The sequence below is a fragment of the Triticum aestivum genome, chromosome 4D, assembly GCF_018294505.1.
Source record: "Triticum aestivum cultivar Chinese Spring chromosome 4D, IWGSC CS RefSeq v2.1, whole genome shotgun sequence".
In the NCBI taxonomy this organism is placed as follows: domain Eukaryota; kingdom Viridiplantae; phylum Streptophyta; class Magnoliopsida; order Poales; family Poaceae; genus Triticum; species Triticum aestivum.
This window is the reverse complement of record NC_057805.1, coordinates 409,361,794-409,375,315: the sequence shown is the minus strand read 5'-3', so window position 1 is coordinate 409,375,315 and position 13,522 is coordinate 409,361,794. Positions and strand designations below refer to the sequence as shown.

At 48.9% G+C, this 13,522-nt stretch overlaps 2 protein-coding genes and 1 long non-coding RNA gene across 3 annotated transcripts; all 3 read left to right on the top strand.

The window, feature by feature from the left end:
- Positions 1 to 5,464: 5,464 nt before the first annotated feature.
- On the top strand, positions 5,465 to 6,916 carry LOC123098237 (uncharacterized). Its single transcript, XM_044520172.1, has 2 exons — positions 5,465 to 6,361; positions 6,450 to 6,916. The coding sequence occupies exons 1-2, from the start codon at positions 5,636 to 5,638 to the stop codon at positions 6,753 to 6,755; spliced, it is 1,032 nt and encodes a 343-aa protein (XP_044376107.1). The 5' UTR covers positions 5,465 to 5,635; the 3' UTR covers positions 6,756 to 6,916.
- Positions 6,917 to 6,977: 61 nt separating this feature from the next.
- On the top strand, positions 6,978 to 8,443 carry LOC123098236 (putative pentatricopeptide repeat-containing protein At3g05240). Its single transcript, XM_044520171.1, has one exon. The coding sequence runs from the start codon at positions 7,065 to 7,067 to the stop codon at positions 8,250 to 8,252; it is 1,188 nt and encodes a 395-aa protein (XP_044376106.1). The 5' UTR covers positions 6,978 to 7,064; the 3' UTR covers positions 8,253 to 8,443.
- A 516-nt stretch (positions 8,444 to 8,959) lies between these two features.
- LOC123100144 (uncharacterized) lies at positions 8,960 to 10,435 on the top strand. Its single transcript, XR_006448366.1, has 3 exons — positions 8,960 to 9,000; positions 9,721 to 9,822; positions 10,300 to 10,435. It is a non-coding gene; the product is annotated as an uncharacterized lncRNA (long non-coding RNA).
- The last annotated feature ends 3,087 nt before the right edge of the window (positions 10,436 to 13,522 follow it).

Here is a 13,522-nt window from a genome sequence, read left to right as displayed (position 1 = left end):
ACCGATCGCTCATCTCAGTTAGACCGAAATGTTATGAAGGGAAACAGAGAGTTTGCAATACCATCTAGGTGAGACCGAGATCCCTATCAGTGAGACCGAACTGATTAGGGTTTCTGGCTATGGCTATGTCAAGTGAACTCGGTGGCGCCGGATGGATCAAATCGGTAGGGCCAAGTTTGACTTTTAGTTTGTGAGATATGTGGAAATGAGAAAGTGGTTGAGGGCTTTTGGAGCATATCACTAAGCATTTTGAGCAAGCAAGCCATTAAGCAACACCTCATCCCCCTTTAATAGTATTGGCTTTTCCTATGGACTCAATGTGATCTTGGATCACTAAAATGAAAAGGTAGAGTCTTGAGCTTGAGCCATGTGTCCTTAGCATTTTGAGGGGTCCACATCTCTAGTCCATGCCATGCCAATCATTGAACTTTCTGAAATGATTATCTTGAGAGAATATTAGTTCAATGAGCTATATGTTGTTAAGAATTACCAAAACCACACAGGGATTAGTTGCACTTTCACACATCTACGCATAACACTAGTACGACTAATACAGAAGTAAGCAGGAGCGAGATAAGCGGGTTATACCCTCCTGCAGGCCATGACAAAGCCGCAGCAGTGGCGGCGGCGATGTCTTTGTTGGGAATCGTTGCATGGAAAACAAAAAAAATCTACGCACACGCAATGATCTATCCATGGAGATGCATAGAAATGAGGGGGAGAGTGTGTCTACGTACCCTCGTAGACCGTAAGTGGAAGCGTTTCACAACGCGGTTGATGTAGTCGAACTTTCTTCGTGCTCCACCAATCGAGTATCGAACGTACGGCACCTCCGAGTTCTGCACACGTTCAGCTCGGTGACGTCCCTCGCCTTCTTGATCCAGCAAGTTGTCGAGGTAGTAGATGAGTTCTGTCAGCACGACGGTGTGGCAACGGTGATGGTGATGTGATCCTCGCAGGGCTTCGCCTAAGCACCGCGAAGATATGACCGAGGGTGTAAACTGTGGAGGGGGGCGCCGCACACGGCTAACAGTTGATGTTATGTGTTCTAGGCACCCCCTCCCCACATATATATAGGTGGGAGGGGAGGAGAGGCAGCCAGGGGCGCCCCAAGTAGGATCCGAATCCTACTTGGGTTTTCCCCAAGTGGCGCCCCCCCCCCCCCCCTTTCCTTTTTCCACCGGAGAAGAAATGAAGGGGGAAGAAGAGAAGGAAGGGGGTGAACCCCCTCTCCTCCTTCTCCTATTCGGCCTACTACCATAGGGGGGCGCGCCACCCCTTGTGGGCTGGTGTGCTCCCCTCTCATGGCCCATACGGCCCAATATTCCCCCCGGGGGTTCCTGTAACCCCCCGGTACCCCGATAAATACCCGATACACTCCGGAACACTTCCGTTGTCCGAATACAATCATCCTATATATCAATCTTTACCTCTCGGCCATTTCGAGACTCCTCGTCATGTCCGTGATCTCATCCGGGACTCCGAACATCATTCGGTCACCAAATCACATAACTCATATAATACAATATCATCATCGAACGTTAAGCGTGCGGCCTACGGGTTCGAGAACTATGTAGACATGACCGAGACACCTCTCCGGTCAATAGCCAATAGCGGAACCTGGATATTGACTCCTACATATTCTACGAAGATCTTTATCGGTCGAACCGTTATGACAACATACGTTATTCCCTTTGTCCATCGGTATGTTACTTGCCCGAGATTCGATTGTCGGTATCTTCATACCTAGTTCAATCTCGTTACCGGCAAGTCTCTTTACTCGTTCCGTAATACATCATCCTACAACTATCTCATTAGTTACTTTTCTTGCAAGGCTTCTTATGATGTGTATTACCGAGAGGGCCCAGAGATACCTCTCCGATACTCAGAGTGACAAATCATAATCTCGATCTATGCCAACCCAACAAATACCTTCGGAGATACTTGTAGAGCATCTTTATAATCACCCAGTTAGATTGTGATGTTTGATAGCACACAAGGCATTCCTTCGGTATCCGGGAGTTGCATAATCTCATAGTAGAAGGAATATGTATTTGACATGAAGAAAGCAATAGCAATAAAACTGAACAATCAATATGCTAAGCTAACGGATGGGTCTTGTCCATCACATCATTCTCCTAATGATGTGATCCCGTTATCAAATGACAACTTATGTCCATGGTTAGGAAACCTTAACCATCTTTGGTTAACGAGCTAGTCTAGTAGAGGCTCACTAGGGACACAGTGTTTGTCTATGTATTCACTCATGTATTTGGGTTTCCAATCAATACAATTCTAGCATGAATAATAACATTTATCATGAATAAGGAAATATAAAATAATAACTTTATTATTGCCTCTAGGGCATATTTCCTTCAGTCCTCGGCCGCCTTCCTCTTGGCTTCAAGTTCCTCGGCCACGAGTCAGTTGGCTTCGGATTGCTGACTCATGGTGTGACGAAGGCGGCGTGGATGTAGACGATGTAGTGGACATAGACGAACAACAGCAAGCAGTCGCGTAGGTGATGTTCCCCAAAAACCTAATAGCCCATCCCCCGTACAGGATCTCGAGAGGTGGGGGTTCGGAGGCCTACTCTCCTGTCAATCGTGCATGCGATGGGCGGGATGGGATAGCTGGCCGCAGTAGTAGCAAAAGGAACAATAGTGGACGGGTGCGCGTGGAGGCAGAGCAAATGCGATCTGTTCTTCTTGTGGCGGCTAGGGTTGCCAACGCCTTCATTGTATAGGCGCGCTCGGGTAGGAGAACATGGGCTGGACCCACACCCGAGTCGGTGACAACCCACGATCCAACGTCAAGGATTCGTGGCGTGTCTGTTGCGGACTCTTCATTTCTGACCGGCAAAAATAAGCGCATAGGTGTGAGCTCGGTCGGCTCATTTCCGCAACTTGTGGAGCGCACGCATCATGACAAGGCCTGGCGAGGCGGTCGTCGAAGAAGGAGCGTGCGGTAACCCCTTCTCTTCTCAAGCTCCAATAGCATTTGAAAGAGAACCCCTTACAAGGAGGCCCAACTCCTCTTTTACTAGTGGGGTGGGACTAAACTTCCCACCACAATCATTGTCATATAACCCACATAGGCCCTTATTTCTGAAACTGATAGACATGCCCAAGGTATATTTCAACATTGGGGACAAGTTTGTCTTTTTTGTATGCAGGTAGTAGTGACTTTGTTTGCTGGAAGAACTCTTTCTGGTTGGATAAACCTTGGTTCCCTACTGAGGTAAATACATATTGCTAGGTTACTTCACCCTTATACTTGGGGGTGACCCAACCACTCTTACAAGAGAGCAATCACTTAACTTACTTCATATCTTAGCATAGTACATGTTCTAACTTAGGTTGAAGATTCATTACAACTTACATAATAACTTAGCATGAATAGTTCTAACATAACATATTGGAGTTCAAATGCATTGCAAGGCCCTAATTAACTTCACATAGGACATCCCCAAAGTGTACACCCAAATCAAGCATCGGACTCTTAGGCCATCTACTTATAAATGCCTGAAATGTACTTCACCACCACAACTACCAATTCATGAATCCTTGATAATCTTGATTTTCTCTATATTCTCCTCGCTCCCATAACCATCTTCCAGCAGCTCACCAATCACAGGCTCAATCTTCATATTCTCTTTTTTAAGCAGATCGTTGTCCACTTCAATCTCCTTCGTGGCCTTCCTAGTGTTCTGGATAATGTCAGCTTGGGTGTGTAGAATGCACCTCTGCTCCTTGGCAAGCTTAAGCTTTTCCATTTGAACATCCAACCTAGCATTCCGTCTAGCTCTTTCTTCTTCTTCTGAAACTCTTCCTCATCTACTGCCTTCTGGTACTCCATGTGGTCCACCTTCCCGTCTTGCTAATCAAACATATTGGAAATATCATCCACAAGCTTGGTATACTCATTGCACAGTTTCTCATTCTCCTTCTTAAGCTTGCCTAACTGTTTCTGAAATGCCTGTTTGTCAGTAACCCTTCCATAATTTTGCTCATGAAACGTTTCCCCACAGCTTTGATATACAATTATGAAGAATAACATGCCAAGGCCTGTCAAGCCACTCAATAACACCACCGTTCACACCTCCACCCTCCAATTGCAACTGCATAATTACATAACAATTGACAGTGCCTAACTAACAAACACATAACACGTTGTTAACACGAACATGATGATAGACAGACTGCAGCTATTCATAAACATATCAGTAAATGGGCTTATACTAATGCATCACATTCAAAACATATCACTAATGGGCTCAAACATATCACATTCAAAACATATCACGGAAACATGTTCAGACATATTCAGCTACATTTGCTACCTAATGCATGGGTTCAGAAAAAGCATAGATGTAATTCATAGATCTGGTGCTAAATTGAAAGGAAATATTGCAACCTCCGATTTGGGTTTTTTTATGTAATGTCCGTGCGCACGTGCCCTACTGGCGGGCCACCTTTGTCAGAAAACGGGTTGAAATGTTAGCAATGACCGATTTGGATTTTTTGAAACAGCCGACCACACTTTTGATAGTTACCAGTGACAAACAAAATCTGGTGACTTCTTAGAACCATAACCCAAAAAGTGATAGTTTTATGCTGTTCACTAAACTCGTTTAGAATGCAATAGCTTAATCTGATGGGTGCGGCATTGGAGGTATATTTTCAGTATTTCACCATTCCAAAAAAGGCGCATGAGTATTGAGTAGCCGTTGCATCTATCTTGCAAGCTAAGTCACACCTAGCCGGTAAAACAGAGCACATGTAGCATAATTGCGGTCCATGATGATACATAATAATGCCGTAGCGCACGGGGTGTTGTATTTGATAATTGCCATGTGCTTACCGAAAGTCTACAACATCTTATAATTATTATAATCTCGTCCCGTCGTCGTACCATCACCCTAGTGAAACATGACACTGCATGCATGTTCAGCTTCTGCCAAGATGCTCAGACCCGAGTGCATCGGCTCAACCTTAATCAACCCAATATCCCAAGATGTTCAAGAGCCATGGGATTTTTTCTACTAGTACTTTCTCTGTAAAGAAATATAAAAGTGTTCAGATTACTACTACTTAATGATCTAAACATACATGCAGTGCCATGTTTCTTTACAGAGTGAGACTCACTACTTAATTTGAAGTGGGAGACTAGGTTGGCTGCCATTGCATTATTAATCCACCCATGCATGCATACACAAACTGCGGCTCGTGTACTCATCACCTTGGTCCGACTCACACTCTCGCTCACTCACTGCCATAGCAAGCTACGAAGTGCTAACCATCATGGACATTTGTCATAATGCCAACCCCGGCACTTGATGAAATCCTGCCTGTCAAGCCGGTTTGTAATCTCGTACTGTACTAGCCTTTCTTCGCCCTTTATTTCCCCATTTTCCCGCGAAAGCTAGCCGCAACCCGCTGCGGACTATCATTTCGCGTGCCGTCGGAGAGTCCAAACCTCGACCCCTTTTGCTCCTACATAAACGGTCACAGATTCACAGTTCGACAGGCAGAGCAAGCAAAATTTGAGCGCTTAATTGGCCCCTGAGTGCTGTGAATTGCGCGCGCAGCTGAACAAGAAGCAGCTGTGACTGTGATCGATCGAGCACGTCGTCATGGCAGCAGCCATCGGCGCGGAGGAGCAGGACGTGCCGCTCTTCCACCCCTCCCCGTGCGCGTACTACGTGCAGAGCCCCTCCGCGGCATCGCACACCCTGAGCCACCCGGCGTCCGAGTCCACAGCGCTCATCCTCTCGCCGTTTCCCGAGACCGCCTTCGCCGCCCCGCGCCGTAGCGACGACGCCGGCGCCGGCCGCCACGAGCACGACCAGGAGGCCTCCCGCCTCGCCCTGTCCCGCTACTCCTCCTCCCGCGGCTCCAACAACTCCTTCCTCACCGACAAGAAGCCCAGCGGCGGCGGCGGCAGGGGGGCGCGGCAGGTGCTGAGGGTTGTCTCCGGGCGGTCCGACGACGGCGACGGCGACGGCGCTGACCAGAGGAGCGGGGCGTGGAGGTACGTGAAGCTGGACCCGGAGGCGCCATGCTGCTGCATCGCGTTCCAGGTGGCGTGGAGGGTGGCCGTCAGCATGGCGATCGCGCTCCTCGTCTTCGTCGTGGTCACCAAGCCCGCGCACCCCGGCGTCTCCTTCAAGGTCGGCAAGGTGGAGCGGTTCAGCCTCGGGGAAGGGCTGGACGGCTCCGGCGTGATCACCAGCTTCCTCAACTGCAACTGCTCCGTGGAGATGGCCGTGGAGAACCACTCCAAGGTCTTCAGCCTGCACCTCCTCCCTCCGCTGCTCGACATGTCCTTCGGCCACTTCACCTTCGCAAACTCACAGCAGGTACGCACACATCACCAACCATGTACACGTGCATTGCAGCGGCACGCCCGCCTAGTAGTGTGCTTATCATCTTGCGTGATCGACGCAGGGAGAGGGGCCGTACGTCGTCGTCGGGCCGCGAGCCGCTACGACGGTGAGGCTCTTCGTGGCGGCGCAGGAGAAGCCGATGTACGCGGCGGGGCGCGGCATGCAGGACCTGCTCGAGTCCGGCAAGGGCGTGCCGGTCGCCATCACGGTGCGGTCGCGGTCCCGGTACCGCGTGGTAGGGAGCCTGGTCCGGCTCACGTACCGCCACGACTCCCAGTGCGTGCTGTACCTCAGGAGGAGAACGCCGCGGCGGGACAACGCCCTCGCTGCCGCCGGCCACGCCACCTGCTCCGCGGCAGCTCTATGAAATATACTACTTGCTCATTTTGGCCACTTTGCATCTCGAAGTCTAGAATTCTAGATCGAGGATTTCATTTGCCACTTCACGAGAGACGTTGCAGCTCAGTTTTTACGTGTGGAATTGGAAACGGATGTGATTATATATAGATTAATTTGACTTGTGCAAAATTTCTACTGAGTATATGTTTCGTATGATCTGAAATTTGTGCAAAAATCTTCCTTGAAGATGCTCGTCCCATGGACAAGCGCGTTTAAGCACCCATCGTGGCCGAAGTGCCAGAGTATGTAGTTGGCGCTCGACCGCGCGCTGCCATGAATGGCCCGCTCGTCGGGAGACGTAGTGCGGTGGACGAAGCGCATCTCGGCGCTGGCGAGGGGCGGGCGCGCAGCGGAGGCCGTGGCGGAGTTCTCCAGGATGGACGCGGCGCCGAACGCGCTCACGCTGGCGAGCGTCCTCCCGGCGTGCGCCAGGCTACGGAGCCTCGTCCTGGGGCGGGCCATCCACGGGTTCTGGCTCCGGCGAGGGGGCGGCCCCGGCGCGAACCCGATCGTGGACAACGCCGTGCTGGACGTGTACGCCAAGTGCGGGGCGCTCCGCAGCGCGCGCCGCGTGTTCGACGGAATGCCCGAGCGGGACGTCTTCGCCTGGACCGCGATGGCGTGGGGGCTCGCGAGGAGCGGCAGCCCGCAGGACGCCGTCGCGATGTTCAGGGCGATGTTGTCCGACGGCGGCGAGGCCGCCCGCCCGAACGAGGCCACCTTGGTCAGCGTCCTGCACGCCGTGGCGTCCACCGGCGCTCTGGCATGCGGCAAGCTGCTGCACTCGTACGCGCTGAAGCGAGGGCTCGGCGGCGAGCAGGTCGTCGCCAACGCGCTGGTCGACGCCTACGCCAAGTGCGGGGAGGCGCGGCTGGCGTTCGAGGTGTTCGACCTGCTCCCGGACAAGGACCTGGTCTCCTGGGCCACCGTCATGAGGGCCATGGCCGTGCACGGCCGGTGCAGGGAGGCGCTGCAGCTCTTCTCCATGATGCTGCGCCAAGGTGTTCGACCGGACGGCGCCGTGTTCCTGTCGTTGCTCTATGCCTGCTGCCATGCCGGGCAGGTGGACCAGGCGCTGCACCTCCTGGGCGCCATGGGAAGGATCTACGGGGTCGCGCCGCAGCGGGAGCACTACACGTGCGTGCTCGACGCCTGCGGCCGAGCCGGGAGGCTCGACGGAGTTGGAGAAATATTCAGGCGGATGCCCGTGGAATGCGATCAGCAGGCACTTGGAGCTTACTGCTCCCATGCAAGTGCGAGCAAGGCAAACGGAGTTGTTGCCGGCGAGCGGTTCCTCTGGAAGAGGTTTCTCGCCGGAGAAGTGGCCGCCGGACGGGACACGTGCGTGCTCATGTCCAAGTCTCTGGCTGATGCCGGGCGATGGGACGACGTTTGTTCTGTCAGGGAGAGGGCTGCTGCAACAAGGATCGACGAGACTGCTGCTTGCACTTGGATTCAAGTGTAGCATCATTGCTCACATCACCTTTCAACAAGGTGAAAGTTCTACCTTGCATGAGATCTTATAGGCACGATTTTGATACAAGAATCTATTTTCGGATTAACAAATGAACAGTGCAAAGGTATGGAAAAATTCCTTGTAAGTTGAAATATGTACACGGGAAAAAAAATAACCCAAGCAAAATACGTTACAAGCAAGTAATGGCCGACTAGTGTGAAAATTTGATGCTCATCTGGCATTGAACCTATAAAGCCTGGAGAACCGCTAGGCAGGCGGAAGGTGGCCACGTCGCCTTTAAATCGCGAATGCCACCGCGTGTTAATTCGGTGCCCCGCTGGGGGCATTTTCGTCATTTCATGCGTTGGAGTATAAAAGGGAGCCGCTCCAATGGAGAAGACCTAGCCGCTGCTCCTCCCGCACTCGCGCCGCCCCCTCTCCCCTTCCTCCGCCCCCTCCTCCTCCTCCTCCCCCCATTGCCGCCCTCTCCTCCTCCTCCCACGGTCGTCCCCTCCTCCTCCGCCCCCCCCCCCTCGCATCTCGTCCGCCCCGGGTGCGGAGGCGAGCTGCTGCACCCACGCCCCTCCTCCAACTCCCCCACCCCTCCTCCAATGGCGCTCCCTCCTCGGCTCGAGCCCTAGGGCCGCTGCCGCCTGGCACCACCTACGGCCGCGGTCGCTGTTGGCAGCACCTTCACCCGTCTTCGCCTACGCTGCCGCCGCCTCTGGTGGCCATCGGCCCCTCCGCCCCACCCACGGTCAGCACCGACCCCCCTCTTTGTTCCACCGCGCGTTAATTCGGTGCCCCGCTGGGGGCATTTTCGTCATTTCACGCGTTGGAGTATAAAAGGGAGCCGTTCCAGTGGAGAAGACCTAGCACTTGCTCCTCCCGCACTCGCGCCGCCCCCTCCTCCTCCTCCTCCCATCGCCGCCCCCTCCTCCTCCTCCTCCCATCGCCGCCCCCTCCTCCTCCTCCCACGGTCGTCCCCTCCTCCTCCCCCCCCTCGCATCTCGTCCGCCCCGGGTGCGGAGGCGAGTTGCTGCACCCACGCCTTTCCTCCAACTCCCCCACCCCTCCTCCAATGGCGCTCCCTCCTCGGCTCGAGCCCTAGGGCCGCTGCCGCCTGGCACCACCTACGGCCGCGGTCGCTGTTGGCAGCACCTTCGCCCGTCTTCGCCTACGCTGCCGCCGCCTCTAGTGGCCATCGGCCCCTCCGCCCCACCCACGATCAGCACCGGCCCCCCTCTCTGTTCTTTTTTTGTTTAATGTATAGATTTAGGAATTGATGGATCTGTGGATGGATGGTTAGATCGATGGATGTGTGCTTCAGAATCTGGCAAAGCACCTCTTGTTGTATACATATGCAAATAGTAAAGTTCATTTTGTTGCATAGTGGGGAGAGATATGAAACTGCAGGTGTAATGTGATTTTATTATTTTGTGAACTTGTACTTACTGTAATTGTTGCCCTTTTTCAGGAAGTGACAGTGACTCCATATATTTTGGCAGCTGAAATGGTCGAGAAGTTTGAGTCAGGGACTAGAGATTTGGGCAGCCACTACAGCAGATCAATGTCTAATGTAAGTTTAACTACTCCTTTCCACATATCATGTGGGTGTATGTTGCTTACTTTTTGTTATTTTTGGCGCATGATAGCAGTTCGGAGTTTGATAAAAACAAACATACCCTTATCATTAATCTGTGAATATTTGATGGTGAAAACGGTACTTTCCACATATCGTGTCGGTGTACGTTGCTTAATTTTTGTTATTCTTGGGGCTGATAGCAGTTCGGAGTTTGATAAAAAAGAATCATTACCTTTATCGTCCATCTGTGAATATTTGATGATGATAACGGTATTAGTAGTTGATTAGGAGCTTTACATCCATATTGCAGTTTGTATGCTCATTGTGAATTGCTGTTGTTTAATTTATTTTTCCTGGTGCCATGATATGGATATCTCCACTAGCAATCCAGAGTTTGATGAATTGCCGCATTTATTACATCTTAATACTTGTACATGAAAAAAATATTAGTAATTTGGACTCACCATGCAGGAGGATGCAGCAACTGCCTCACAGAGAAGGCCCAAACTTATGCTAACAAGGCCAAAGGAACCTGAGTTTCAGACTACCCACATGGTCCGAGCAGTCAGAATGAAAAGCTCTTCAGAACTAGAGGAGGAAATGCTGGCCAAGATCTCAAAGTTCAGAGCATGGCCATTTAACAAAAAGGTGGGAAAGTTTCCTATGTTTCTGTTTAACTAAATGAATTGCACGCTTCAGGGCATGAAGCCTAACTAATTTCTTGCTTCTGCTTTTAGATAGCATGAAGCCTAACTAATTCTTGCTTCTGCTTTAGATAGCATGAAGCCTAACTAATTTCTTGCTTCTGCTTTTAGATAGTTGAAGCTCCGTCTTTCCCTCCTCTTCCAAGGACAGCTCCACAGCTTCCCGATTTCAATGTACGTATTTGACCGTCATAACAAATTCACCGAGTGACCGTCCACTAATCAAGTCATGCCTTTGCATTGACTACAGGAGTTTCACCTTAAAACAATGGAAAGAGCGTCTCGACATGCTGACACATGTTCATAAGCTTCTTCTGTAGGAACTATGCGGGTAAGCATACTAGCACCTGGTTTTGCCATGTTATGATGTTCATTGTGGCAGTTGCTGAATGTTAAATACATCTTATAGAGTCAGGGTAGTAAGCCACTTAAACTGACTGAAGCGAAACCCCCACAACTTGAGACAGCACTGCGCGTAAGGCCATCAAGGTACATTTAGTCTGAACATCGTTCCATGCAGATTCTTGAGAGGAAGGGCGGTATTGGTGTTTTTGCCCATCCGAAGGCCTAGGCAACAGAGCCCAAGGAGTTCCATTTTCGTACTGACGACCTCTTGGGACCTCCTGCAGTTGCGGATCTTCTCGACAAGGTGTGTGCTGAAGTAAAGCAAATAGTGTTGTCAGCAACCTTTTCACCTTTTTAAATCTGTTGTCCCATTTTTGCAGCTTTCTCTGTACTCTGAATCTTCTTCCTACAATGACAAGAGAGATATGCCGGGACTGACAATACCCAAACCTTTCAATTCACATACAGATGTATGTGAAATGTGTTTGGCCTATCCATCAGCATTATATCTCCTTCATCAATTGTTTTTTCTCATATTCTTTATGATGAAGGCTAGGAACTATGCTAAAATATACATATGTCTTAGTTGTTGCTTTTCTTAATGCAGATATGGAAGATCTAAAAGCCTCTGTGAAAGATTTTTGGTTCTGTAGAAGCCAATGATCTGGCACACTGAGACCTTAATTTCTGGAGTGAACGACTGCAGGAATCAAAATACAATGTTGATGAGGTTCTTTCTTTACAGAAGTAGATTACAATATTAATGAAATTAGCTCCTGGCCATTGCATCTTTGCATACTTATTGGAAGTTGATTTGCTTATTGTGCTCGTTTCATATATGCATGCCCACTACTCCCTCTCATCAAGCTTTCTTTTATTTCTCTAAATTTTGGTGCGCAAGTCCGAGAAAGAAATAAGAGGAATAAACTATGGTAAGGTTGCGAAGAACATTATTTCCCTAGGTTGTGAATTTTTTTGGTCCTCTGGTATTGATTTCATGATTTGTGGTTAATACATGATGTTGGTATCTGATCTCTTTGTTGCTCATGCCTCACTTGATGTTGCATGGGTTACAGACAATACCATTGGAGTGGAATATATTTGATTCCATTTTATTTAACTACTGCCTACATGTGATTCCATTTTATTTCACTTTGATTTTGTTTTTCTGCAGATTGTTTCTAGGTGGCTGCTGATGAATCATGTAAGGATGATGCAGAACTCACCAGAGGGCAATGAAATGTTGATGGGTCCTTCTCTCACCCTACTCCATATAGATGCTTAGTTCTTCATGGACATTGTCTCTAATGTTCTTCGTAATATATTTTGGCTTAGACATAAAAACTCTGTGCCGCCTGTCACACAATTTTTTGTCATCCGGGCAAACCCTGTTTTCCATTAATTTCTTGATGTATGGTTAACATGCAGTCTTCTAGACGAAGATGGATTTAGGCTGTGTGGTTCCATAGTATGCATTGCACTCCCTCTAAGCATGAATATCTAAACATGCATGATGTATATTGCTCAGTCATGTTTTTTTCCCTTTATATTTCCAGGATATATACATATGTATTGCATTAGAATATAACTTCTACTTTTGTACTATTATTTTTCTTCCAGGTCAATGTGGCAGAACACCGTGTATATCAAATATCTTCAGGTTTCAGGATTTAAATGTCCTTTGTTTTGTGTACCAGGTGGTTACCTAAGTTTTTTTTTCTTATTATGTTAGATCATGAACAAATTAAGACATATATATTAATCTAGCAATTGATAGCATTTATTCTCATATTGTTGATTCTCTTACAGATCCACCACCTTAAATGGTGATGACAAAGATGCAAAGCACTCTGCAGTAGAGTTTAAGTACCAGGTTTTAAAGTGAACATTTTCCCTCATGAAGCCCCCACTTTGTGGCCATTGCAGCTGTGGTTAAGGAGGATTCCCGCCAGCACCATCTCACTGCTGGCCTGTGTAATCAATTTATGTTTCCAACCTTTTTGTTTAGAGTAAGTAGAACATCGCCTAGAAAGAAAGTAAGGTTGTTTCTGCCATGCCTATGTGGCCACTGAAGCATATCACTTTTTGTTTCATGTGCACCATAGTCCAGATTTAGTTTAGTGATATCCCAACCCTTTTGTTCTTGCTCTCAAGAACAAGACATGTATTGACCTTAGACTATCGTAATCATCTATGTGCCACACATCCTTTGGTGGCCGTGTATTCTAAATGTAAACAAGCACTTCCTAATATTAATGTATGCCCCCAGTTATATTGGTACTACTACATATTTGTCATAACACTACCAATCATATATAGTAAATTCAAAGGTGTCTATATGATGCATCTCTACCTATGTGCCTTGCTTGACAAAAGCAATGTACTTACATAGTATGCTATTATCAAGTGACCTCATTACTTTTAGTCTATCATGGTACCAAGTATCTATTAAGTATCGGTCATATATACATGGTTTGAATACTTGGCTCGCTCTCGCTTTTTGCGCTATGGGCGCTCTGTTCTTGATCATGAATCTTTACGTGTCTGTGCTCAACTGAATCGTGTTTGCTTGGTGTGATCTCTCCCAGAACAAGAAGCTTGATGAGCAAGGAGTAGTATAACTGGCGGGAAATTCTAGAGCTTTT

Bases quoted from the DNA above. Each gene is read 5' to 3' on its own strand.
- LOC123098237 (XM_044520172.1), top strand. From the start codon at position 5,636: ATGGCAGCAGCCATCGGCGCGGAGGAGCAGGACGTGCCGCTCTTCCAC. The intron at 6,362-6,449 runs GTACGCACACAT...TGATCGACGCAG, and splicing joins CCTTCGCAAACTCACAGCAG to GGAGAGGGGCCGTACGTCGT.
- LOC123098236 (XM_044520171.1), top strand. From the start codon at position 7,065: ATGGCCCGCTCGTCGGGAGACGTAGTGCGGTGGACGAAGCGCATCTCG.